Source organism: Ursus maritimus, unplaced genomic scaffold (genome assembly GCF_017311325.1).
Source record: "Ursus maritimus isolate PB19 unplaced genomic scaffold, ASM1731132v1 scaffold_6, whole genome shotgun sequence".
Lineage (NCBI taxonomy): Eukaryota > Metazoa > Chordata > Mammalia > Carnivora > Ursidae > Ursus > Ursus maritimus.
The window spans coordinates 2,050,177-2,076,553 of record NW_024426774.1 but is presented as its reverse complement, the minus strand read 5'-3'; the positions used below and the strand labels follow the sequence as shown (position 1 = coordinate 2,076,553).

General features: G+C 44.3%; 1 protein-coding gene across 2 annotated transcripts in view; it reads right to left on the bottom strand.

Annotated features, from left to right (window-relative positions):
• Positions 1-26,377, bottom strand: part of NOL10 (nucleolar protein 10) — an 84,159-nt gene that overhangs the window by 39,982 nt on the left and 17,800 nt on the right. For both annotated transcript variants that reach the window (XM_008688232.2, XM_040622799.1), the window contains 4 exons: positions 22,979-23,057; positions 21,616-21,765; positions 18,987-19,053; positions 12,081-12,133 (listed from right to left, as the gene is read on the bottom strand). In XM_008688232.2, coding sequence (XP_008686454.2) covers positions 12,081-12,133; positions 18,987-19,053; positions 21,616-21,765; positions 22,979-23,057 — 349 coding nt within the window. The remainder of the gene's footprint in view (positions 1-12,080; positions 12,134-18,986; positions 19,054-21,615; positions 21,766-22,978; positions 23,058-26,377) is intronic.

Below are 26,377 nucleotides of genomic sequence, written 5' to 3'. Positions count from 1 at the left end.
TAAAGGCTTATTAGCTTTGTCTCTGAAATGCTTTTCTTGGAAAACAAAATTAAGCATATGTCCCATTTGCATTATTATGAATCAAGACATCTGTAAAATATGCATCTTTGGTCTGAAAACTGAACTCAGTTTACAATGAACTGTGTTTTTTCTTCAAATTTGTCTTTTGCTTCCTCACAGAAGCTCTGAAAGTCCCGTCCTCCCCCCTCATTCCAACAGCTTTTCCCGTACTCTCAACCCCAGACATCTTCCCCTGCAGTCCGACACCCCACCACTCCCTCTGCCTCACGCAGGTACCTTTCTTCCATGATCTTACTCCACCCCATACACCCTAAAAACATGCCTTCCCTAGATGTGCCTGACGACGCAACCCCTGAACTCTCTTCCGAGCTTGCTCTGACCCTCAGCCTGTAAAATGTTTCTCATTGAACATTCCTATGTTAAGAGCCCCCAGATCACCCCTTCACTGGATCACCTTGTCCTCCACCCCATTTACAGATGGCGTTATGCCAATATTCTGCTGGACATTCACCCCTCGGATTTACAGCTGGAGAGAACTCCCACATCTCTCTCTCACAAAGGCTGCCGCTCAGCCCTCTTGCCCCTTCTGAACTTGCTGACTGTATTTTTAAAATCTTATTCCTTCTCCTACTCCACCCATTACACGTAATATTTCTGAAGTTCAATTTCATTGGTTTACTCTCTCTTATAGAGATCAGGCTCTGAAGTTAAGCAGGTAAGACTAAATGGAGTATAACCAACATTAATTGAAAAGCCCTTCGGGATATCCTTCAGAAAGTGAAAGAGCACATTTTCCTCAGTGTTGGAACAGGGCAGATACACTGGGGGACTCGCATCTAGTGGCCTTGGCATGCCAAAAAAACCCCATCTCTTAAATAATCAGGATCGCACTCAGTGTGGCAACACTAAGAGAGATACGAGGGGGAAACAGCTTTGGAAGAAAACAACAGATCCAAGCAGTCTTTTTCTAGTGGCATTCCTCATCTCATCCATGTAACACAAAAACTAATGGACTACTGTCTCTGTTCTCCCAGGAATGACACATATCTAGCACCTTCCTCCATGCACAGGAGAAAAGGTAACCAACTGATCACATACAGTGGGCCCTTCAGGGTTTAGGACTGAACTCTCCTAGTTGAGAAAGGCTCTTCCCCCGATAGTTCAGTCCAGGACATGTGCCTGCCATGTGGAAGGGCCACCACATAACTGCCACTGTGTGCTCTACCACCCTAGCCCCCAGCACCCTGAAGGACTTCTATTTATATTTATGTAAGCTAAGTGAACTTAATTATGGGATTGTGCTATAAATTTCGTCAATGGCCCCTCTAAGATATTCCCAAACGCAAAGAAAATATAACAAAATATTAGCAAGAATGTCTCTGACTAGTGAGACCATGACTGGTTTTTTCCATCTTTTTTCTGACATTTAAACATTTTTAAAAATAGCTATATATTACTTTTTTAAAGAAGATTTTATTTACTTACTTATTTATTTGAGAGAGAGAGAGAGAGAGCACGCGCACGGGCAGAGGAAGAGGGACAAGCAGACTCCCTGCTGAGCACAGAGACCAACAGGGGACTTGATCTCACAGCCTTGAGATCAGAACTGAACCAAAATCAAGAGTCGGACGCTCAACCAATTGAGCCATCCAGGTGCCCCAGCTATATAATACTTTTATGTTCACACATGAAACCCACTTTTTAACTAATCTCCAAGAGTCTATAATGACACCGGGAAATATTAATTAACTGGGGAAAAAGGAACGTATGATACCACATAAAAAATGTTTCAGATTAAAACAATGGAAAAAATACAGCAGAATGTTAATGCATTTGTCTTTGGGCGGTGGAGAGATGCTAGAGTTTTCTCCTGCTTCTCTCTATGTGCCATTTTCTATAAAGAGCATGCTCTGATTATAGAAATGGACTTCGGTTTTAAAAATCAGACTTCCTATTTTAACAACCAGATTTCATCACTGCTTTCTGTTTCAATAATTAACAGCAAAACTAATGGCATTCAACTGCTCTTTCTCAACCTGTGTTTTATATGATCTGTTAGAGACTGGACAATACCAAGTCCTATTTCCAAAATCATTTTCCTAGTTCACACGATTTTACCACAAACTTTTCAGTATCTCTGTTTTGCTCAAAGTACATTCCTTCCAAAAGCTACATAAAGGCCCATGTCCACATAATGCCAAGTATCCTCTGGCCCTGGCCTCCCTGAGTTTTGCTACTGTGAGAAAGGCTAAGAGTCTTCACCAGCTGAACGTCCACATGCACCTGGCACCATGGGACGTGATGGAATAAATACACCCACCCCACACAACTGCCTCCCAACAGCACTCCTCTCCCATAGTTCAAGAAACTAGGGCTCAGGCAGGGTAAGTAACCCACTCAAGGTCTCAAAATGCCTAAGTGACAAAGCTGGTATTCAGACCCAGGGTAGACTACTTCCCAAATCTCGCCGTTTCCGCTCTGCAACGCGGACTGAAGAAATGCCTCTCAAACCAGCTCTGCCACCAACTTGTCATCTGACCTTGAACAAATCATTTGAGTCCTCAGCTATAAATGAAGGAGTTGGACGAGATGACTGGAAAGTTTCCTTCTTTCTCTCCTGTTTTGTGCTTCAAAAGCTTCCCCCGTTCCCTTACGGCACACTGAAAATTCCTCTAGTGAGACACCAATTCAGCAACTACTTGTCCAGTTTATGTTCTGTCTTGCATATCCTTTGTATGCTAGCAAACTCCCCAGGGGGATAGTTTTCTTTGCATCTGGCACTACCTCCCTCAATCAAGAGAATATGTTGCTACTGGCATTATGAAACAGGAATTTCTAACAAAATTACTTCTGTCACTGTGTCTAACAGCACTCTGCCTAAATGGGGCATTCTAGCTGAAAATGTGTCTTGCCACTTTTAGGACTGAACATGGACACTGGTGTATTCAGGGCCATTTCACCACACACCAGTTGGCCAGAGAGATCTCACATCTGGGAATCTCCAAATATCAAATGAGTGGACACAAAAGGGATTTCAGTACCAGCTTTGAATTGAAATGGGTCAACTGGACCAGTCACGGTCTAGATTCAAACCCACATCTTAGGAACACGCACGGCACTTCCAGCAACACCTGCTTAAAAGCACAGGGACGCACAGGGAGAAAAACGAGGGCATTATTTCCAATCTTTAAAATGGGTAAGTCTGCGTTACCCAGATGAAAAGCCGACTTTTGCACAAATTTCAAAAAGGGTCCAACAAAAGCTAAATGCCTGTACTTTCATATCTTCCTCTTGTATTCTTCTAGGAAAGAGTTTATCCTCTTAACAGCATCACTATTAAATCTTCTGGACAAGGCATTACTTTTATAAATCTGTCAGCACTCCCAAACACAAAGATTGCATCACTCCAAGATGTTCTGATCTGGCTGATTAGAGCGTACTGTCAGAGCAAAGGAACTGATCCTTATCCTGCCGCATAAAAATTACGAGCCATGTTCTCCACTTCCGTGATTCAGTAGTTGTAGCAGAAAAAGGCAAATGCAAAACTCTAATTTGGTATAATAGCTAAATATTAACACTGCCAACCAGCCATCGTGAAAGCTGACAATCATTATCTAAGATTCTCCAAATCGCAGTCATCAGAGTACCCTCACACGTATTTGTTTTATTAATTTTTCCACACACATTAATTGAATGTCTACAGTGTAACAGGCACTGCTTTAGGTGCTAGAAGTGTACAGCGAAAAAGCCAAAACATGACCCCAAATCCATGTTTTATATTTATAAATTTTATTTTTATATTATTATGATGAGGAAACACATAACTTTTTAAGTAGATAAATAAGTGTAGGGAAAACACTGTGCTTTCATGGAAAACTATGCATGGTCTAGAGCAGGGGTTGGCAAACTTTTTCTTAAAGGGCCAGTACATATTATAGGGTCTGTGGGCCATCAGGTCTCTGTGACAACTATTCAGCTCTGCCATTTTAATCAGAAAGCTGCCAAGGACAATACAGACATGAAAAGGGTATGCTGTGTTCTAATGAAACTGTAAAAACAGGTGCTGGTGTTTAGTTTGCCAAATCCCTGATCTAGAGCACACCCTTTGAGATGATCGGATTCTGATTTTACGGAATTTATTTTACAACTCTGTAAATGTAGGTAACCGGTAGCAATGCAAAATACTGTCTACAGACATGCACATGAATTCTGTTCTGCACAAATAACCCTCCACACCTTTGAAAAAGCTGATTTGTGTCCATTTGCACACGCCCAATTCAACATAACTTTATTGCACGTAAATGTGTGCTTTTTTAGACTTTTCCTTTGATCTGGTATAGCTGTGTCTGGTTCCCTCATTTAATTAACAGGCTAAATAAAAATTTTAACACGTTCCGGGCGCCTGGGTGGCTCAGTTGGTTAAGCGCCCAACTCTTGATTTCAGCTCAGGTTATGATTTCAGGGTCGTGAGATCCAGCCCCATGTCAGGCTCCATGCTGCACACGGAGCCTGCTTGAGATTCTCTCTCTCCCTCTGCACCCCACCCTCACCGCCCCCCACTTGCACTCTCAATCTAAGTAATTTTAGCACATTTATTTGATATATCTATGTGAGAGTCACGATTTAACTGTTTTCTGAAATTATCTTTTAAGTTTTGGAGGTCTTACCAAGATGCACGAGGGATTCACCCGACGGAGCCCGGTAAACTCCACCACCTGAGAAGTACACCTCACACAAGCTACTTAGGCCCCAGCCCAGCTTTGCCCTTGGCTCCCAGAGGTGAATGGGGGTGGGGAGGGGGGAGAGGAGAACTCTGCTGACTGATTTTCTAATTTTACTTTTAATTTTCCTGTCTACTAATTTCATGTGCTGGTTTTGGTTCATTTATGTTATTCTCCCTTGGTGGCAGCAATGGCTGGGGATTTGGTTTCATGCTCTATTTGGTGATCCCTGTAAACGGATTAATGGGTTATAGAGACCTGTTCTCTGATAGGTGAGAGCAAATGGGGACTCTGGATTTTTGGCCTTTTTCTGCTTATAGGGCATTTTAAATTATGAAAAGAGTGATACTAAGCAAACTGATAAGCCTCTGATAGGTTTTAAGCAGTAGAGTGATATAATCTTGTTTTGTTTTTATTTTTATATTTTAGATCATTCTGGATGTTATATGGAAAACAGGCTGCAAGAGAGCTAACAGAAAAAGAAGAAAGAACAGTTAAGAGGCCATTCTGGCAATCCAGACGTGGGGCAGGAGCCGCAGCACGGGAACACAGCAGGATTTGAATCAAACTGGAAACAGAGTCAATGTGACTTGCTGACAGATGAAGGAGGAGGTATGATGTGGAAGGGGGAGGGGAATGAGGCTGGCTTCTGTGCTCTGGGCCCAGGTAACTGGGTGGATGGTGAGTCCCCTGCTGAAACGGGAACACATGGTAGGTGTGGGGGTAAGGGTGGGGAGCTGGGATCAAGAATTCCACTGCGGACCTATCAAATACAATGTGCCTATTAGATCTCCAAGTGGAGAACTCAAGTGGATTATGTAGATCAGAGAAGGAAAGCCCAGACATGGAAATGTGGAAGTTATCAGCATTCAGGTGTCATAAAGAAAGCCTAGGGGCAGACAAGCTCCTGAGCGAAAGAATATAAACAGAGGTGACAAGGACTAACATTTGAAGGTCAAGAGGAGAGAGGTGAGGCCCAGGCCTTGCACCACATACAGAAGGAGCAACCGAAGAAGACTGAGAAGGACCAACTGGACGACAGGAGGAAAAACAAGAGACTATGGTGTTCTAGAAGCCAAGGCAGTGCTTCAAAAGGTCTGGTTGGCTGTGTCATGTGATCTGTATGTGAGACCCACGTTAAGGAAGCAAGGGCACTTGATTATTCGTACAACTGACGCTCCAGGAAAAGCAGCACTTTCTTGGTTGGCCAAAATTCTCTCTGCTCTTTACTGTTTCTAGAGATTATAAATTATGGAATAAATCCATCATTCACCATTTTGCCCCAGGTATACACTGCGATTGTAAAGACAGAAAGAAGACCAAGTCTTTAACCCTGAACTTTAAGATTAAAACAGGGAAGATAACCTCTATATAGAAAGGAGACCTGCAATATCTATATAAAATGCAGAGTGATCATTGGGGCCCCGATGATATCCCTCTATCATTGCACCTGGTCCTTTCCTCCACAGCACTTAGCTACACACTTGTTTACCATCACCCTCCCCTAGATTGTGAACTCACAAAGGCAGGGTAGGAAGCCGGTTGCATTCAGGGACACATTCTAGCGTCCAAGCACATGCTCAGTATAGTTTGGCTGAATAACCAGAAGCACCGGTCAATCTCCTCCATTTACCTTTATAATATAGAAAAAGACAAAAGGCCAACAGACAAAAGACCAGAAGAGTCACCCACCTAAGAATTTTAAGCATTTACTTTGCAGATACTGTCAAGTGTAATGTAAAATGACTTATTTACAATTTGGATGGCTGATAAAAATACGCTGTCTTCTTAAGAGGTGAAGGTTAAAAGTAATTGTTAGAAAGCACTCTATGGCTATGCTCCTAAGTCCTCTGGAAAATTATGCCAAAGCACCCCAGAGCAGTAATATTTGAAATCCTGGACATAAAATAAATAAATAAATAAATAGATAGATAGATAAATAAATAAATAAATAAAAAGATGCCCTATCTGAGAGTGGCCACATAGCAAAGAACAACAAATTCCTGGAAATACCTCTGTGCCAAACTGACAGAGTGGTTGAGTTCAGAACTAGGCTAACAAATTCAATCTGCCACAGACGGAGGCGGCAAAAACACTGATACCGAAACTTCTTTGTTTTGGTCACAAAAGCCTATCAAACAGAAAATACTGAGGAGAAAATTCCAGTACCCATTTTTAATCCTTTGTAGGAGGAACCACCCAAGGCGCCCAAACACAAGCATCCATATAGTGACTACAACGTTTTCGCGCCACCTCCTGAAAGTGACTTCCAAATGCTATAACTGAGTGACTTCAAAAGCACGGACTCTCCCCCAGACCCCCAAACCAGGCAATACTGACAGTGTGTCTCCCTGAGGACCACCGCACAGACTTTGACCCAAACCAGTGACTAAGCCCCTATGAAGACAGGAGCACAGGCACCCAGGGACGGTATCAGAAGCCCTTGGCTCTACCACAGGCCTTTCCAGATTTGTGCTAACTCACTGAAGTGCAGAGACTTACACTCACTCTTTAGTCTGAGCCTTTTACTACATTTCACGACTAAAATATGTTTGCATTTCCTTTGGCTTTACATGCCTTTGTGAGGATGTGTGTGTGTGTGTGTGTTTTATAATTAATGAAGCAAGTATTCTTGAGCGGTTAGGCTTAACACCTAGTTATCTCTGTTTGCAAAGACAGAGTTTTGTGCGTTTATGCATTATGCTGGCTGAGTTCCAGTGCTATTTCCCAAAAGAAACAGAAGTGCTAGTGCAGGTTAAATATAATCCTTTATGTTTTTATTTGAATATCGTTTTTATTTGTAATATTTGAAGTCGTGGACTCATAATACTTGAAATCCGGCCCCATTTTTCAGGTACTTTGACTCCAAAATACTTTCCAAATTTAAAATGTACTTTTAAATAGTGAATGTTAAAATGTTTAATGCTTGGCTGATTTTTGTTACAAACAATAAAAACATTTCAATAAAAACAATATAGTTATCTTTTTCCCTAAAAAAATGTTTTAAAATAAAATACTTAACTACCAATATTGACTATTGGGTTCAGTGACACTGCATATAATCTTTATAGCGGCTTATTTTTTGGTTTTTTTGTTTGTTTGTTTTGAGGGGGTCTGGTGGAGAGAGGGAGAGAGAGAATCTCAAGCAGGCTCCAAGCCTAGAGTGGAGCCTGACGTGGGGCCCAGATCTCATGACCTTGAGATCATGACCTCAGCCAAAATCAAGATTCGGACACTTAACTGAGGGAGCCACCCAGGCGCCCATATGTGTTTTAAAAGTAGATCTTTAATTGACTCTTATTCTTCTAAATCAAATAACTTTCTAAACAAATAATGACTGCATTTTCCTTTTATATTTTTCCTCAAGGTCATACAGTCATACATATTATCAAGCGTGCAGGCCGTCAACTCTCCAGTCGTGAGGGGTTTTGGGAGCTCCTGACACACTGGGGGCTTGGAACTCAGGGTCATGTCCAACAGAAACAATACTGACCACACTGGCTAGGTTCCGAGTTGGGTGCCACAGGACACTTGGACTCCCTCTAGAATCCACACAGTTGCCAAAGGTTTAATTATAAAAGAATTACCCTAAGATTAAATTACACTGCAGAGGAAAACCAAACCTAAAAAACTATTTCTGGCATTGGTCTCAGGAGCTGCAGCTGAATTAGAGCCTGGAGTTGAAAATGCAAACAAACAGGAAAAATCACACTTCCTAGTCTCCGAGAGGGGAAAAATCAGAGAAAGGGCTGGAGAAAACCCACGTGGCCACGAAGGACGAGTCAGTTCTGGGGCTCTGCACACGGCAGAGCGCACATGCATATCAGGAACTGCACGTAATCTGTGAAGACTTCAAGGGTTCAAGAAAGATGGGATCAGACAGAGAGGCAAAACTTAAACTAGAAGAACATTAAGCAGTCTTCCTTTTTAGTACAGGCCCAAAGTGGGGGGAGAAAGAGTTTTCATACCTGATTTATAAGATGTTAAAACATCACAATGTAAACCTCCTAAATTTGGCATAAAAACACACTTCCCCGGTTTTATAGGCCTCAAACAAACCATTGTGCCAAATATCAGCTTGGTAGGTTTGATAAAATCTTACAAAAATGGCAGGCTTTCAGACCCCTGGGCTCTCTCCTTGCTCTGAAGGAGTCTTACAAAAGAACAGGTTCCAAGGAAAGGCAAGGGCACTATAAAACCTCACGGGGCGCAGGGTAATAAGGCAGGTGAGGAAGGAGCACTGCGTACAAGTCCCAGCACAGCGCTGAGCTGGGCGAGGACGCCGTGCTCCCGCTGCCGCCACACGCAGCCACCTGGGAGCGGCCCCTGTGGGCTTTCTGCACAGCCTCGGTTAACTCCGAGCTACAAAGCTAAAATGGTCTTGTAAGATGGGCTCACATCCATCAAGAAAGCAGTTTCTCACCACCTGGCTAGCACTGGCCCCTCTCATTCATGTTGATTAAAGTCCCTGTTACTTGGAACGAAAAGAAAGTCCACCCCAAGAGACAGACAGAGTGAGAAGTGAATAATGGTCTCCTGCAGTTCTGATGATATAAATGTCACGAGCCGGGCAATGGAAACGAATGCACATAAGCGGGGGGTCGGGTGACAGAGGGGAAGGGGACCGACGGTGCGTCTGTGGGGAGCACGGAGCAATGGACGGGAGTGCAGCTCGGCGTACTGCAGGCGCGCAACTGACGTCACACGGTGTGCTAACAACATTGCCATTAAAATGAAGCAAAACAACTAAAAATGCGTGAGGTGATGTTAATCCCTTGGAATTAATATTTCTGAAGTTAACCTGAAGAACCCAAGATACAAATTTATATATAAAATATGACTTCACACCAGTTTTGATGTTTCAAAACTGAAAAATATTACATCCCAGTATTAATAGTATTTATAAGACTATCAAGGGGGAATGGGTGATTTTTATTTCCTTATACCTTGTAGAACACTTGGAATAGAAACATGCATACATTGTTCGTCTAATCAAAAAAGCTGTGTGCTTGTTCCTTTTAAAGATCATTATAAAATGTAGAGGAGGATACCAAAGGGAGAATAATTTTTACTATTCCTTGCCACCTTCCTCCTCATCCACCCATTTTCCAAGCAGAAACAGGGCTGCAGTCTCTGGTCTCTCCTCTCCCTTACTCCCTGCGTCCTACCAGTGGCCAAGCCTATCATCTAATCCTGTCCCCACTGCCACTAGCGGAGCACAGACAGTGAGGTGGCCTTAGTGCTCAAGCACTCAGGACAGCCCGCCCTGCCTCCGCGGCAAGCGGCTCTGGGCTCTGCGGCCTGTGGTTCCTTATGCACTTAGCGGGCCTCCTGATGAGGCCCTCTGTGCCCTTAGACCTCCACACCCTGCCACTGGTTGATTCTCCATACAGTTGACCTGGGAAAGCCTCCACGGTCCAGGACGTCAACACCATATAGGCAAGCGCTACAGGCCACAACACAGTAAGCATTCTGAAGAGGAAGATGAAGAGAGACCTCTCTCAGAACGAGAAGTAATGTTTAGGAGGCGAGCTGACTGATTCTGTCTCCCTACGTCACACTGGACTGAGGCAAGGCATTTCTCACGATCTGTACAAGCCTTCATCAGTACGCTCCTCTGAGACAGGCCATGTGACAATGCAAGGATAACAAACCTCTGAAGTTACTGCCTGCCCGTTCAACCTCGTCTCAAATTATCCCAGAACTCAAAAGGCTACAACCACTGAAAAGGGAAGGCATGGGGGCACGGGCACCATCATCTCTCCTGTATGTGGCTATGGCATATTCTTTGGAGAACCTAAGCCATTCTCCTTGTGGCAGCCAAAATAATCCTTCCCAAATGTAAATCTGATCATATCACTCCCCTGCTTAGAGCCTATCCAGACCTCCCTGCCTACATGTCCGCCTGGCTTACAAGACCTCCGCCATCTGGCTCTTGACCCCCATCCCCCTCTCTCTGTGCCTCAGCCATGCGGGTTACTTTCCCCCTGATGTTTGCACACTGTTCCCTCTACTTCTAAGATCTCTCTCCCACCCTGCACCCCACCCTCTCCATCTGGTGTATGTAACCATCCTTCAGGTCTCTCCCAGGCAGTCCAGCCCCATGGGCAAGTTTCTGAGTACCCTCCGCACCTCCCCCCGGGTCCCAGTCCCACGCCGGGTGGTGCATCTCCCCTCCTGAGCACTCCAGAGCACCCTCCTTCCTTCCGTGACAGCCCTCCTCGCACTGGACTCGAACTGCCTCCTTTCTTCACTGCCTGCCAGTGAACTCCTTGAGGAAAGGGGCAGTGTTCTACACACCGTCACCCTGCCGGCATCCAGTATCGGGCCTGACCCACAGTTGGTGCAATCAAGAGACATAGTCACTGAATCAACGAAGACAAGGAAAAACAGACAAACTGACAGGAATCCAGCAGTATTGGAGAGGCTGGGGAAAATGGAACAAGTGACAACTTAGAAAAACATAAAAGTTTGCTGCTTGAATGGCCTTCGTTTCACTGACAACCAAAAGAAGTATCTCAAAGTGCTTTCAACAACCTACGAGTTTCCTGAAACCACAGAGAGTCGACAAGCACCAGAATACTTTTTTGGGGAAATACACCGTTAAGCTATTTCAAAAGAACCATACCAAATATGAAGAACTTTCCCAACTGGAGGCTGACAACAGTACAGAGTTCACCTCCCCAAAGTCCTGCTCTGCAACACTCCTCACCCCCACCCTCTTCTCCCCAAATCTCAGAACAGGAGCTGTCTGCCGGCTGTAAAGTAATCGAGTGCCAACTCTGTCCTACATGGTTTTCTGTTCAGGAGATCCTATTTCCCTCTGTCTCTTTCCTACTGTAGTCTGAAAGGTAAAGTAGGGAAGCTTCCGTCATATGCAAGAGAATTCTTGCAGGACGAATAAAAGGCCAGGCCTGTGGCTGCAGGCCACCACTGACCAGGTCCATCTGAGCTCGTTTCCTCAGGCGGGACTTACTTGTAAGAGCAACAGGATGACCGAAGAGAACCAGGCTGTTGGTTTAGAACCAGACCTCCTGTTCACTAACGGTTTAAAGCTCTAGATTCTGAAATACTTGGAAACAAAACCCAAATGTAAATTTGAAGAACAAAGACTAATTCCTAACATTTGTTTTAATGTGACAGGAAGCACTTTCTCATAAAAGAACAGTGAAGCATTATTTTACTGGCTCCAGGAAGCAAAGTGAAACTGCAGGTGAATCCACTAAGTTTAATTTATACAACCAAACACAGACCCAAAGGCCTTCAATACGACCAGTTTAAAAATATATTGTCTTTGCTTATCCTATTTTTACAGTAACTAGTATTCGTATTACTTACCGGAATGTAATAGATGCCCATCTTGGGGGTTTCATTGGCAGTAAGAAGCATCCCTAAAAATAAACACAATGAAAAAGATAAACACATGGGGAAGAAAAGGGCGCCCTTTTCCATTTGTTTTACACTTTGAAATGTTCCGGGTACTCAGAAGACGGTGCACGGCAGAAGAGCTGGGCCTGGAGGCCGGGTGCCCTGGGAATCAGGTCATGGGCTTCAGTCTCTGATCCTCCTAGATGGGGCGCCTTACGGATCATGAAGACCAGTTTCCCCCCTGCAAAATGCTCAGGCTGTACTAGCCAAGTAAACAGGCAGTTTCTACCACTGCTCAGGTCTCCATCAAGTTTGCCATCATTTTTAAGGGGGAGAGTTTGACACTTCAGACACATAGACAAAAAGTAGTATGGGTACGCTGTTTATAATAATAATAATAATAATGATAATAATGAAGAAGTTAAGAAAAAGGGCTTCTTTCTGTTAATCAGGAATCAAAAAACCAAGGCAAAGCATCTCCCACAAAATGTCACAGCAAAGTAGTTCATAAGGTTTGCATTAAGCTTCACACGTGAATTGTAAACAAAACGACGGACTTAAGGGGAGCACTAGGGCTGTAGCTACACCAGGAAACCCCTATACAGCATCTAACAGCCCTTCCTCCACCCAATTAATTCACTTGCCAGGGAATCTGAACAGACTCAACTAACAGATCCGCATTTTAAGAAAGCAGAACTGAAGTGTGGGAAAGTTGCCGGCATTCGGTGAAGGCACCCCCCACCCACAGGAGCAGCAGCACCCAGTGACCCCACGATTCTGTTCCAGTGTTGTTCTCTGCTCTCTGCCACACCTGCAACCTACTCCTCCCCACGAGCCTCCCACAGGAGTGCCAGTCCTCCCAGACCCTGTTCCAGAATGACGCACTTTCCATACAACTGAAATCAGCAACCGTCTAGGGAGTTCTTTACAACCTACGAAGTGTCTTCACAGATAGTACCTTGGTGAACATGTAACAAATCTCTGAAATAAGAAATAACAGCATCCTTATTTTACAGATGAAAAAAAAAAGTTCAAAGGGACTGAGTGCCCTGTCACAAGCTAGAGAATTTTAGAGCCAAACCTTCTCCTGGACCCTTTAGACAAGATCGAAGAGGTCATTCTGGGGACTGAGGAGACAGATTACAACCACAAAGAAGGTTCTTGCCGAAGACATTCCCCGAGCCTGGCTTCACTGGCTCGACTCTGAACACGGATCATTCAACAGTGAGCATTCCGCAAGGAAATGCAATCACACCTACCCAACAAACCAGACAGAAAGCTCTGATCTAATTACCCAAAGAACCCAGACTAGACAAAGCAGATTGTTTTCACAGTGGAATAAGATCTCACTTGACCACATACGGACAATGATACAAGCTGACCTTCTACCAAACTAAAGTGGGGAAAGTCAGGACTGAAACCAATTATGAATGAGAAAAACAGGCAACCTCACAAAGCCCAAGAACAAAAAGCCGAAAAAAAAATCAAATTAGTAAAAGAAAGTTAGTTCAGCAGAAATTAAAGATGATCACAGGCAAGAGAGGAGAAGAATGTGAGGCACTGTGCCAGGTATTATACTTCCAGATGGACAACGTGGCCTCACAAAGTTAGATGGTTTGCTCAAGGTCACCACATAGCTAGGACGAGAGAAGTTGGTATTCTACTGACTCCAAAGCCCATGGAACGCAGGACTCTCCAACCACAATCACAACTAAGAAAAAAATGGAAAGACTTCTTGCATGGTCAAATAATAAAAAATTTCAAAAGTGGAAATATAAACACCATAGAGCAACAGGAAAAATGTTAATATAATGTCAACTGGAAAGCAAAAGACAACTGTACATATAGCGGGAGGACCATGACTAAAAACACATGAACACAAGATGAATATAAGAATTTCTCTCATGGGGGCGCCTGGGTGGCGCAGTTGTTAAGCGTCTGCCTTCGGCTCAGGGCGTGATCCCGGCGTTCTGGGATCGAGCCCCACATCAGGCTCCTCTGCTATGAGCCTGCTTCTTCCTCTCCCACTCCCCCTGCTTGTGTTCCCTCTCTCGCTGGCTGTCTCTATCTCCGTCGAATAAATAAATAAAATCTTTAAAAAAAAAAAAAAGAATTTCTCTCATGGAAACAGTAACAGTACTTGGGAAGAGATAGTGGAATTATGAATGGTTTTTCCTCCCCCATTTCCTTTGTAGTGATGCTTATTATAGTTTCAACAATGACAATATCAATTTTGAAAGAGAGGGAGTTGATCATTAGTGCCTAGAGTCCAAAGAACCTGCCTCGAGTCTGACACCTGCTGTAGCGAGCACTACCCAGTGTGCTGTGCAGCCTCATGGGGCAGCCACAGAGAATCGGATGGAACAGCAGGGCCCTTCCAGGAAGCGTACACACATCGTTTTTCACCTGCGTGTGCTTCAGGGGCTAAAGGATCCACTGAGGCTCAGAGTTCAAAATCCGAAACCGTGCTCTCTGCCAGTGCTACTCTGTCAGCTCCCAGGGATAATCTGCAAACTGGGCCCCTCGGAAAGTGTAGGAACAGAAGGGAGGAATTTAGACATCCATGAAGCCTTGTGACTGTCTTTTCCTTGTAATTCATTTTTATTACATTTTACAAAAGTATCAGGCTGCCATGGCTTGAAAATTTAAAAACAAGGGAAAAACAAAATCTCAGTCCTTCAGATACATTTGCACTAGACACCAGCAACGGCCACCGCCGTGAACAGCGCAGACAGTCTGTGAGTGCAGAACGTGCCGGAGAAGAAAGGCCAGGGCATTTCTTCCCATGTGCTCCACTCGAGATGCAAGCGTGGGGCAGGGGTTTTCCCAGAGAGGCACCGAGGGTAGGTACAGATGTCCCGACCCACTCTTCTTGATGCTGGGAGAGGGCACGACACAGAAGGGAAGCCTGCCTCCACAGCACAGTACAGGCAGTCTCCAGCAGCCTGGAAGGCAGGTGGGGAGACCCAGAACTGGGTACTTGACATGACTACTCAGCCGCAGTTCGGGCTTTGAATGGAAAGTGCATCTTCTCTTCTCTCTCCCTGTGATTCGAACCCAGCGATCCCGACTCCGGTTGCAGCGGGGTTCAGCTACCCGTGAGCCCCACCAGCGCCGCAAGGAGCCGCCTCGCGGCCTCCCCGGCGCCACCGGGCTGCACGCAGCTGCCCAACGACGCGGAGACGCTGGAGTTGGGCTGAATGAGCAACGCGAGCAGGATGGAGGAAGGAGCCAGGAAGGCGGGACCATTTCTCAATATTCTGAGCCACCTCCGTATTAGAAAAACATGACAAAACAGTAATCGTGATTCGGCTCTAATTACTTCAAAATGAGTAAGTGAGAAAATAAAGAAAGAAGAACGTTTTAGCTTTTCTAAAATATGATTAAGCTCATGATGATTAAGCACAAAGCAGCAAGAGCGGCGTTAAAGGGAAAGGAGCAGAGCGAGGGAAAGCAGCGAAGCGCGTGAATCAAGCCTGCTCACATCCAAACCCCAAGGTGGCAGCCGAGCGTCTCGTCTGACCGTGCTTGCCAGCAGGAAATAAAGTATTTGGCTATTTTTTGTGTTTGATTCATTTCTTATAAGTTATTTGACAATCAACTTGTTCTTCTGTCCAAAACATCACTCTTAACGTGTTTACCTCTCAGAAAAGTGTACTTTACAATGAAGAGACCTCATGGTCTCCTTAACCCAGGGACCACGTTGCCCCTCACTGGCCCAGGAGGACTATGGGATGGGGTCGGACATGGAGAAGCCAGCATCTCTTGTCTAAAGTCCATCACTTGAGAAAAAATACACAGGCTGGAGGCACAAGGTAAACGACACTATGAAAACCAGCCACACAAATCCAGGGTGAGGGACAGGTCAATGTCATGGAGAAGGCAAAAAAAAAAAAAAAAAAAGGATGGGCGGTGGGGACAGGGCTATTACAATTGAAAGAAACTAGACATGGCCACACCTTGAAGTAACACACAGCCCTGGTTACAGCCTGGTTCCAAACAACAGCCTACAATAGGCGTCTGGGGGACAAAGGGGAATGCGAGAAGGGACTGGATGTCTACTAGCGAACGAGAGTTATGAGATGGGCTGGCGGGATGCAGAGTCCTAGAGGACGTCCCTACTCCAGTGTCCTACTTCACGAGATGGACGCCGAACGCCCGCAGCCGACTTCAACGCCTCGCACCTCAGCAGCGTCCTACCCTGGGAAAGATCCCCAAGTCTGGGCCGGCACCGTGCGACAGAAATATCACGCAAGCCACACGTGGGATTTCACATTTTCTAGTAGATACATTTAAAACAAATTTTTTTAAACAAATAAAATAAATTTTAATGTATCTCATTAACCCAATATGTCTGAAATATTTATACATAAAAAATTAAAGATCTATTTCCCTTTTCTTTTTAAAGAAAGAGAGAGTACCTGCATGTCTACAGGAACATGCATGCAAGCAGGGGAAGGGTCGGGGAGGGGGGAGGGAGAGAGAAAATCCTAAACAGGCTCCATGCCCAGCATGCAGCCCGATGCGGGGCTCAATGTCACGACACTGAGATCATGACCTGAGCTGAAATCAAGAGTTGGAGGCTTAGCCGATGGAGCCACCCAGGCGCCCCTATTTAACCTTATTTTTTTATCTGTATAACGTCTTTGAAATCTGGTCGTATTTTACACGTACAGCACATCTCAGGTGAGCCAAGGCACACGGCCAGCTCTCAAGGGCCGCAAGCGGCCGCACAGCTTCCTGCTCTCAGCACCAGCTGCCCCTTCAAACACTCTCCCCAGTCCAGCGAAACCTGCTCGCCACCCTCGTTCCGACGTTAAGTCCGCCTGGTTTTGCTCATCTTGCTGTGCAACTTGGACCCCATCTCAGACCGTCTAAGACTCTCTAACTAGGACCCCACCGGCGTCATCTGCAATTTATTCCTGAACCCGTCCAAATTTGACTTCACCCCTGCTCCTGCCATGAAACCCTCTTAATGATCACAGCTACACAGCTGATCACAACAATGCAGCTCACCATCTTTCTTGGGAAAGCAGCGTGGAACTGGAAAGGGCAAGTGCTCCAGAACCAGGAAAGGCTGGCTGTAGCTGAGGCGCTGCCCACACCGCCTGGGCGACCAACTCCAGCCCAGTGACCCACCTGTTCTCCCCTCCTAAGACGGAAGACCAGCAGACAGACAAGAAGAAAGAAAAACCCGTGGGCACCACTAACGACACCGGGTTCTGAAAAGCTGAATGATCCGTGGTTACCACGGAGCCCAGCAGCACAGAAGCATGAGAACGTGTTCCTTCCTTCCGGCCTCAACCTCGGTGGTCCTCACACGTGCCAAGCAGCGCCCACCCGCCCACCCTCGCAGGAGCTCCTGCTCTACTTCCAAGACGGTCACTTCTCTTACTGGTGCTCTGTCCGCTCCTGTGAAGTGTCTCAGCTGGCTCTTCCTTCTCCTCATTCCCCCTCTACATGGACTCAGCTCCTGCTCTCTACACTTCCCCATGGTGATCTCACCACTCCCACCTCTCCTGATATCACCTCAGCTTACACGTCTGCAAACGTCGTAAGTGCAGACCTGCTTCTCTCGAGACCACACTTCCTCCCGTGCGCTAGACCTGGCTCCCGCTGCAAGGCTGTGGGTCGGGCTGGGGCCTCCCGAGTGCTTGGCAAGCATGTTACACACGCACACACTTCTGGGTCCTGCCATTGGACACTCTAGTCGGTACCTCAGGGATGGGGCCAAGGGATCTGTACTTTTTAGAAAGGCTCCCTGGAAAGAGCAGCCGGGTGCGAGATGCTCTGCCAGACACTGACCTATCGCCTCCTGATGTTCGCGAACAATCTCTCTCTCTAAACTTGCTCATTCTCTTGTGCTCCCAATCAGCTTAGAGTCTCCCTTCCTACTCATTTTATTTCAACACCAATTCTACCCTTTACACGATGGACAGAACCGTCTTCTGAAAGCACGGTCTGAACAGGTCCTAACCAGAGACTGAGCCCAAACCATTCCGCACGTGATTCCCGGACCTCTGCCACCTTCGCTCCTTCGAGAGCCACCAGGGCTCTGGCACATCAGCCCCACCCCTTCCCCAAACAAGCCCCACGAACGGTACTCTATGGTACCTATTGTACCTTTCCTTCTTGTCCTTCCTGCAGCGCTCTCTCACATGGAATGCCTCATCTCCCCACCCCACCTACCCAATCTCACTCCAAACACATGCAAGCAACCAGCTCCCTTCTGTGATCTCCCCAGTGGTGCTGGCTGAAACCCCTCACTCTAACATGCTGTCAAAGTGCTGTTTGTACATAACAGAATTTTTCCTGCTTTGCCCTGTATCCCTCTATCAAAATTATCTGTGTACACCTGCCCTCAAAATGTAACACTGCTTGAGAGTGGGGACTGTTCTTACTTTCGTACCCCAAAATTCTTCACAGATTTGTCCTGAAAGTATTCTAAGTCTTGAAATCCATGACGCAAGCGGAACAGCATACAACACAGAAGACGCCAAAACCCACGGCTTCATGAGCCTTGTGGATTATCAGGCAATCCCAGCCTTCCCCAAATCCTTGACCTCAATTACCACACACTATTACGAATCACATAAAAGAGTGGAGAGCACACTAAAATAGCATCTCACCTGCCACCTGCCTATGTATTGTTGGTTTCTACTAATAGCTAGGCTGGCTAAGGACTGAGTCACTGAGAGTGCCATTTTCTGAATCATCCGCACCACTTCCTGCTCTTGATTCTTCCGGTAAATATAATATCCAAGAACCGTCCTGACCAAGCCAAACCCTGTCTGAGGAAATGAAATGAGTTTAAAATCCCATAAAGCACAGCCTAGATTTATCCCACCAAATGGCCTACTGCTACCTACTGCATACCTGAGTTGGGATAGAGGCAGACATCATTAATGTCATGTTCTGGCTCCAAGGAAGTAAATATTTTTCCCTAAAAGAATAAGCAAAAAGGAATTATTAAAATAGTTAAAGGCAGACAACTTTTACCAACGTTGAGTAAAGAAATTAAACCAGAGATCTGACATAACCACCTATTGCTATGTAAAGAAATAACATCACCTAGTTGAAAGAACAGAATTTAAGTTTCAGAAATGGTAGAGAATTCATTTTATCAATTTATCAAATGCTTTCACTTCAGAGATGGGGAAACTTGAGGCCTATGGGGGAAAGGTGACTTATCCAAGGAAATACATACAGTTTCATAATGTTCACACAGCGGCAATGGGTAAAGTTTAAGATACAGTTGTACATCAACTTAGAAAAATTCTCCTAATCTGGAAGACACACCCCAGTTAAACTTGTACTCAAAGAAACCAAAGAATGGGAGATGGTCAGCGGGATCAGATGAGGATGATATCCGCCACATCTACATCACAAAGCTCTGAGCAGGATCCAGTAAGAGCATCGGTGGAAAATAACTTACAAAACAAAATCCTATAAACACATTAACTTGTTAGTTACACAGGAGAGGCTAACACACTTTTTATATTCAATGTGGAGGTAGGGGGAGAATGGGGCTGTATTTTAAAAAATTAAGAGAAGGACAGTAAAAAAAACAAGGGGCAGAAGATAAGAAGACGGGAGGGGAAAAAGGTGATGAGAAAGGTAAATACAGAAAGCAAGTCAAGCAAAACCAAGCAATCTGGGTGTTGGTCGAGGGCGTATTTAGTCATAACAACACCGCCAAAATAAAACGCATTGCAACAACTACAGCAAGGTAATTTCAAGAACTGATGTTGAAAATGTCTGCCAGCTCTTGCATTTATTAACTCATTATCAGAGGCTCCCATGGCCAAGGAGTGGGGTAGAGCTAAGGCCCGGGGAAGGTGCTTACTGCACGCTCAGTGAAAAGCTGCAGTCAAATTCTAATTCAAGACACAACAACGAAAGGCCAATACTTTGGGAGTTAACCAAAAGAATATTAAAAACAAAAGTTATGATCCAAGCAGCTGGGGGACTCTGGGACAAAGCTGAAGTGTGATGGGGCTGGGACAGCACCTCTGTCCTGAGTGCAAGCGGCCCCGGTAAAGACTGACGCTTGCTCAACTACCGCTGAGGCCACTGGACCTTCCACCCCCCTTCACCTCCAAAATGAATTTAAAAAAAAAAAGGAACACTTTTTGACTAAAGACACTGACGTTTGTAATTAATTAAATATAATTAATTAAATACAAAGAACTCTTATAAGCAATTAATATATTGAGGCACCTGGGTGGCTCAGTCAGTTAAGCTTCCAACTCTTGATTTCAGCTTAGGTCATAATCTCAGGGTCGTGAGATCGAGCCCTGCATCAGGCTCCACACTCGGCAGGGTGTCAGCTTGAGCTCTCTCTCCCTCCCCCACTGGCCCTCACCCCACTTGTACTCTCCACTCTCTCTACATAAATAAAAATCTTTAATAAAAGCACTTGCTATACTGAATTTTTTCCCATTTTGTTGACAGACTGATCTTTACTCTCAAAATACCTTAGAGTTTTAAAACAAAAAATGAAAAGCATAGGGCAGATGAAAACGAGAAATGTAGGCTTTTGTTACTTTTACTTTTTAAATGACACTTGGAATTGAGGAGAAAGAACAGAAAAATATTCTTTTTTTTTGAGAGAGAGAAAGAGCACACGAATGGGGTGGAGGGGGGGCAGAGGGAGAGAGAGAGAGAGAGATCAGCAGATACCCTGCTGAGCACAGAGCCTGATGTGGGGCTCAATCTCATGACCCTGAGATCATGACCTGAGCCAAAATCAAGAGTCGGACATTAAACCGACTGAGCCACCCAAGAGCCCTCACATCAAATACTCTGAAGAAAATACAGTTTTTAAGAAAAACACTAAGAGGGATGCCTGGGTGGCTCAATCAGTTAAGTGTCCGCCTTTGGCTCAGATCATGATTCCGGGGATCCTGGGATTGAGTCCCACATTGGGCTCCTTGCTCAAGGGGGAACCTGCTTGTCCCTCTGCCTGCTGCTCCCCCTGCTTGTGCTCTCTCCCTCTCTCTTACGAATAAACAAAAATCTTTTTTAAAAATTAAAAAAAAAGAAAAACACTAAGAAATTATTGAAAGGGGGTCATATGCAGAAGCCAATTATTTGAGATGGGTTTTAAAAGGTATGAAATTGAGATACATAATAACGTTGACATGGAAAGATAATTAGTAGCTCATAAAAACTTTCCCAAGACTGTGAGAGAGCCTCAGGATCTAGGAGGTTCTCATGGAGCAGTGTTTGGAAAACGTGATTTACTCTCTACCTAACTGAACATGTAGAAAGGCATGCCGGTTCTAGCAAACCAGGACATCTTCTCCACAGGAAGAAAACAGTCTTGACTATTTATCTACATATGAGTATTATCTTGGCTGAAGTAACTGACTTCCAACTAAGCTCTCAGGTGGGTACTTAGCCACTCTTTCTCAAAAGCCCACATAACTCAAAAAAGGCAACAGAAAGAAAAGGAACATTAGGAAAATACACTAACAAGTAACTGCAACAAAACAGTACGTACTGAGTTCTTATTCCACATTTTGATGATGCGTGAGTCTGCAGACAAAATCAAATCTAGTGAATCCTGGAAGTGAACTGACTTAATGGGCAGCCCGTACTGGTGATCCTTAACCAGCAATGGCTTATCTGATCGAAGGTCATATAACAAAACCTAAAAGAAAGAAAGCAAATTATTTCTGTTGAAACAAAATTAAATATTTTATCTTAAAAAGCAACTTTGAAAACTCAGAATAATGGCTGTCATTTGTTTTACTGCCTTTTTATGAGCTTAATAAACACCTTACTCAGGGCGCAAAGATTTTAAAGTCTGACAGCAAAACACTCCAGAAAAATCTCTTAAATTACCCTTAGAGTACATGGTTTTATGAATTTAACCGGAGAGTAACTTTTAGGCTCACTAAGACTGAGAACGACTGAGCTATCCTACGAAAGGAGCAAAAAGAAAAATCTGTAAGAGCTGGTGTCATCTGTGAACTAAAACAAATACATACACTGAGGATCTACGATGTGCCAGGCACTGTCACAGCGGCTGACAGAAATAAGCACAAAATGCGTAATGAAGATAACCTGGCAGATCTGAGCAGACAGTGGCGGCAAGGCTGTGACTGTTGGCGGGCGGGGGGCCCTGGGGGTTTCTTCTGAGCCCTGTCACTAGAGGCAAGTGGCCGGAGAAGCTAGATCTCAGTCCCTGGGGACAGATCCTCGGCAGCCCATAACGAGAGGTAGTAACCCCACTGGAAGTAGGCTCTCAGACCGGATCTAGAGGAGAACAAACTTACAAGTGTGTGGACCCTGCCTTGAAGGAAAGAAGGGAAGAAAGAAAAGGTGAAAGTAACCCTCTGCAGCTACTCAATCCATCCCTGTCAGACCAGCATTGCTAAGGTACGTCACTGCGGGGCATGTGGTCGATGGTGCTCGGTAAAAAAAAGGTTCGTAGGACAAATATATTTTGGAAATACTTGCTAACGCATTTCTTGTCTAGAGGAATTCTCAGAGCCTTCAATATATATTTAAATCCACTATGATCCTCCAAGAGTAGAAATCTGGCAGAATTCCAAACTTTGCTGACCACAGAATTCTGTTTTACACACTCTGGAAAATGTTATGCTAAACCACAGTCAAGACAATGTCGGAGGCATAATACCCCCAAGCTCAAGAACCTCTCAGACCAACCCGCACGGCCAGAAGTGGAATTTCTCAAGGTACTAAAAGAATACAGCATTCCGGAGTACCCCTCCACTCTAGCCAAAACAATAATGCCTCATCTTCTGTTCCCACAGTGAACAGATATGTGGATATTTCCCACAATATATACATGCTTCTGAGATACGAACTTAAGTGTGAAGTTCCCAACTTAAACATACCTGCCCTGTGGATGTTCCCACTGCCATGGTCAAGGCACCATTAAATTTCAAAGCAGAGATTGTTGGTAAACTGTTTATCCTGAAAGGCAAAATATTCATGTTCCATGTACATATGGCCAAACCTTCCAAGTAACAAGTTCATTATTAATCTTCAATTGTAGTAGGGAAAATCCTATCTAGCTTTATGTTTAAAAGGTCACTGTAGGGGCACCTGGGTGGCTGATTTGGTTGAGCGTCTGCCTTCGGCTCAGGTCATGATCCTGGGGTCCTGGGACTGAATGCTGCATCGGGCTCCCCGATCAGTGGGGAGCCTGCTTCTCCCTGCCTGCCGCTCCCCCCTCCTTGTGTGCATGCGTGCACTCTCTCTCTAATAAATAAATAAAATCTTTAAAAAAATAAAAAATAAAAGGTAATTGTATCCAAACTTTCTTAACCAAGATAAAAAGTAAGCTTTTATGTAAATGTAATCTGCATTTAAAAGTCTGTAGATTATCTTCTTCAAAACTGTAAGAAACACTCTCAAAGTATCTACCAAAAAAAAAGTTTCTAAAGCTCTAACACCAATTGAAAAGGATCAGTATGACATTGTCTTTCCCTTTGATCAAGCCAGGATAAGGTATTTACAAAAATATCCCCTCTTTTGCTTAAGAGGAAATGAGTTTATATTTGGGCAGGTTATACCCATTTTCATTTTTAAAGCTGCCATTGTCAAGCTAAAATAAAATACTAATCCTCAGATGGGGACGAGAACCTGGGAGAGTACAGAGACGGTATGACGAATGGTCACGGCCACAAATCTGGAACATGCTTCTCACTCAGCAACCAGGAAGAGGCTCGGCACACAACAACCATCTATGGTGGAAAGGGAGCCAGACAAAGCAGACGAGGACAACGGTCCTGACCTCAGTCCCTACTGTCTCCGTGTCCTCGGGACCAGGCCCCCCAGTCCAAGCCATGAACTGTCGGCACCCTCAAGGCTCTCAGGCCCCCTAAAGTCTCAAGCTGTAACCGCGCTGACACATCGGTTTGCAACCTGGAGGCCTCTCACGCCCATCCTTCCAGTCATTTACTCTTCAAAACCAACTCCAGGAGCACGTGTCAGTGCCGTGGGACGTTGGTTTTCTTTACTAACTCAAACTTCTTTAATTCTTAACAAAACTCTGTCATCTTTTCCAGGGAGATACTAAGTTTATCCCTCAGTATTTCACAATTTTTGTTGTTGTGAGAATTGTTTTTCATTGTATCTTTCTAACTAGGTTTTGCTGATAAACCTCAAAGCCACTGATTTTGCACATTTCTTTCATCACCAACTTATTTAGCTCTCGTATTAGTTCTTACGATCTTCCAGTGGATTCTAACTGGGTTTCTCAGGAAGGGATTCTCACTGGGTTTCTCGGGGAGACAATCATTATCGTCTGCAAATAAAGATAGCCTGTCCCCCCATCCGAAAATTACACATACTTCTTTCTCTTTATGGTATGGACTCCACCTTCCAGAACTCCACCTCTGTAAATAACAGAGGTGACAGCTTACAGTGCTTGCACAGAAAATAATGAAGCTAAGGATACAAAAATTAACAAATGAAGTCACCTGAAATGGAAACAGCAAGCAAACCGACCTGTACCATTTTGGTACACACCCAGATTTTCTCCTCACAACTCCACAGCGTGTTCACACTGCTTTTCTTAGGAACATGTGCTAGAGACCTACAGACAACCGCATGATATGCTTTTCCACTTCGCAGCATGTTTGGAACATCTCCCCTAGAATTAAATGTACTTTTGCGACAGAATTCTTAACAGCTTACATATGCCATTGGTCAATATTTCCCTCATCTGTAAAATAAATACATTAAGAGTACCTGCCGTGAGTATGAAGTTAGTAAATGTAAAGAACTAAGGACACTAGCCGGCAAACAGAAAGCACTACCTGTTAGCTAGCTGTATTTTTACCAAGCTGTACTTAATCAATATTCTCAGGCTATTTCTGACATTTCAGTATTATCAGAACGGGATGGACACCTTGGGCGACAGAGGTGGGAGAACTCTGTACAGGCAGGGAGACCCTCAGACTGATGCTACCTTTTCTGCCAGGCACTTTAGCAATGGGTACAAAAGCTATTTCACCCAGAAATCCAGGTTCTCAATATGTCCCCTCAGGAAATAGTCACAGAACTAACTACGAGGATGAACAACAGTGAAAATCTATAAACACCGTTCACGAACCAAGAGTGGTCTGGTTACTTGAATTACTCCTGCCTGTGTGTGTGCTGAGGCCATTTTTACTTTCTTTTGTTTATTTTTGAAACTGCTTAATATCTTTTTATACTAAGTATAAAACAGCTTTACAAAATAAAATTATTTTTTAAAATAAACAAAATAGAGGCGCCTGGGTGGCTCAGTCAGTTAAGCGGCTGCCTTTGGCTCAGGTCATGATGCTGGGGTCCTGGGATCAAGCCTGCGTCAAGCTCCTTGCTCTGCAGGAAGCCTGCTTCTCCTTCTCTGCCCCTTCTGCCACTCATGTTTTCTCTCTCAAATAAATAAATAAATAAATAAATAAATAAATAAAATCTTTAAAAATTAAATAAATAAACAAACAAAATAGCCATCATGATAGCTAAAAACACCCCACCCCCAAGGACAAAAGAGGCCACCAAGTAGTGTTCATGAACTGGGGCACCTGGGTGGCTCAGTCGGTTAAGGATCTGTCTTCGGCTAGGGTCCTGATCCCAGGGTCCTGGGATCCAGCCCCGAATGGGGCTCCCTGCTCAGCGAGGAGCCTACTTCTCTCCCTCCCTCTGTCTGCTACTCCCCCTACGTGTGCTGTCAAATAAATCAATAAAATTAAAAAAAAAAAAAAGTCTGTGAATCAATATTCTACATAAAGAAGAACCAGAATAAATACTCCCATATTTCTAAAGACCACAGTAAAGATTATCTTTTCACATCCCTTCCTTAAATTTTCTATAGTACTACTTCTATTACAGTCATTAAATTTACAGTAAAAATAACCGTAAGACATAATACAATGAACTCCTGCTGGCCTGTTTTCTCAAAAGACTTTTCTAAGAAGAAACTGTTAAGGACAGAGCTTATAGCAGAAGGCAAGTCTCTCTATTTTAATTCAAAAACAAGTTAATGTTAACGAGTAAGAGAAAATTAAATTTTCTGCTTCCTAGGGAGTGGGAAAATAGTTTCCACTTACAACTGATTTCCTACTTTCTAAAAATAAGCAGACTTCTCTGATTCAGTTCCTTTCATACCAATGTAATAAAATGTTGAGAAGCATTTCTACTGGTTTCTTCTATTGACCAATGTAGAGCTTCGGTAGAGTAATTCAGTAATCCGTACATATATGCTTTGAGATTTTCTGTATGTGTATTACATTTCACAATAAAAA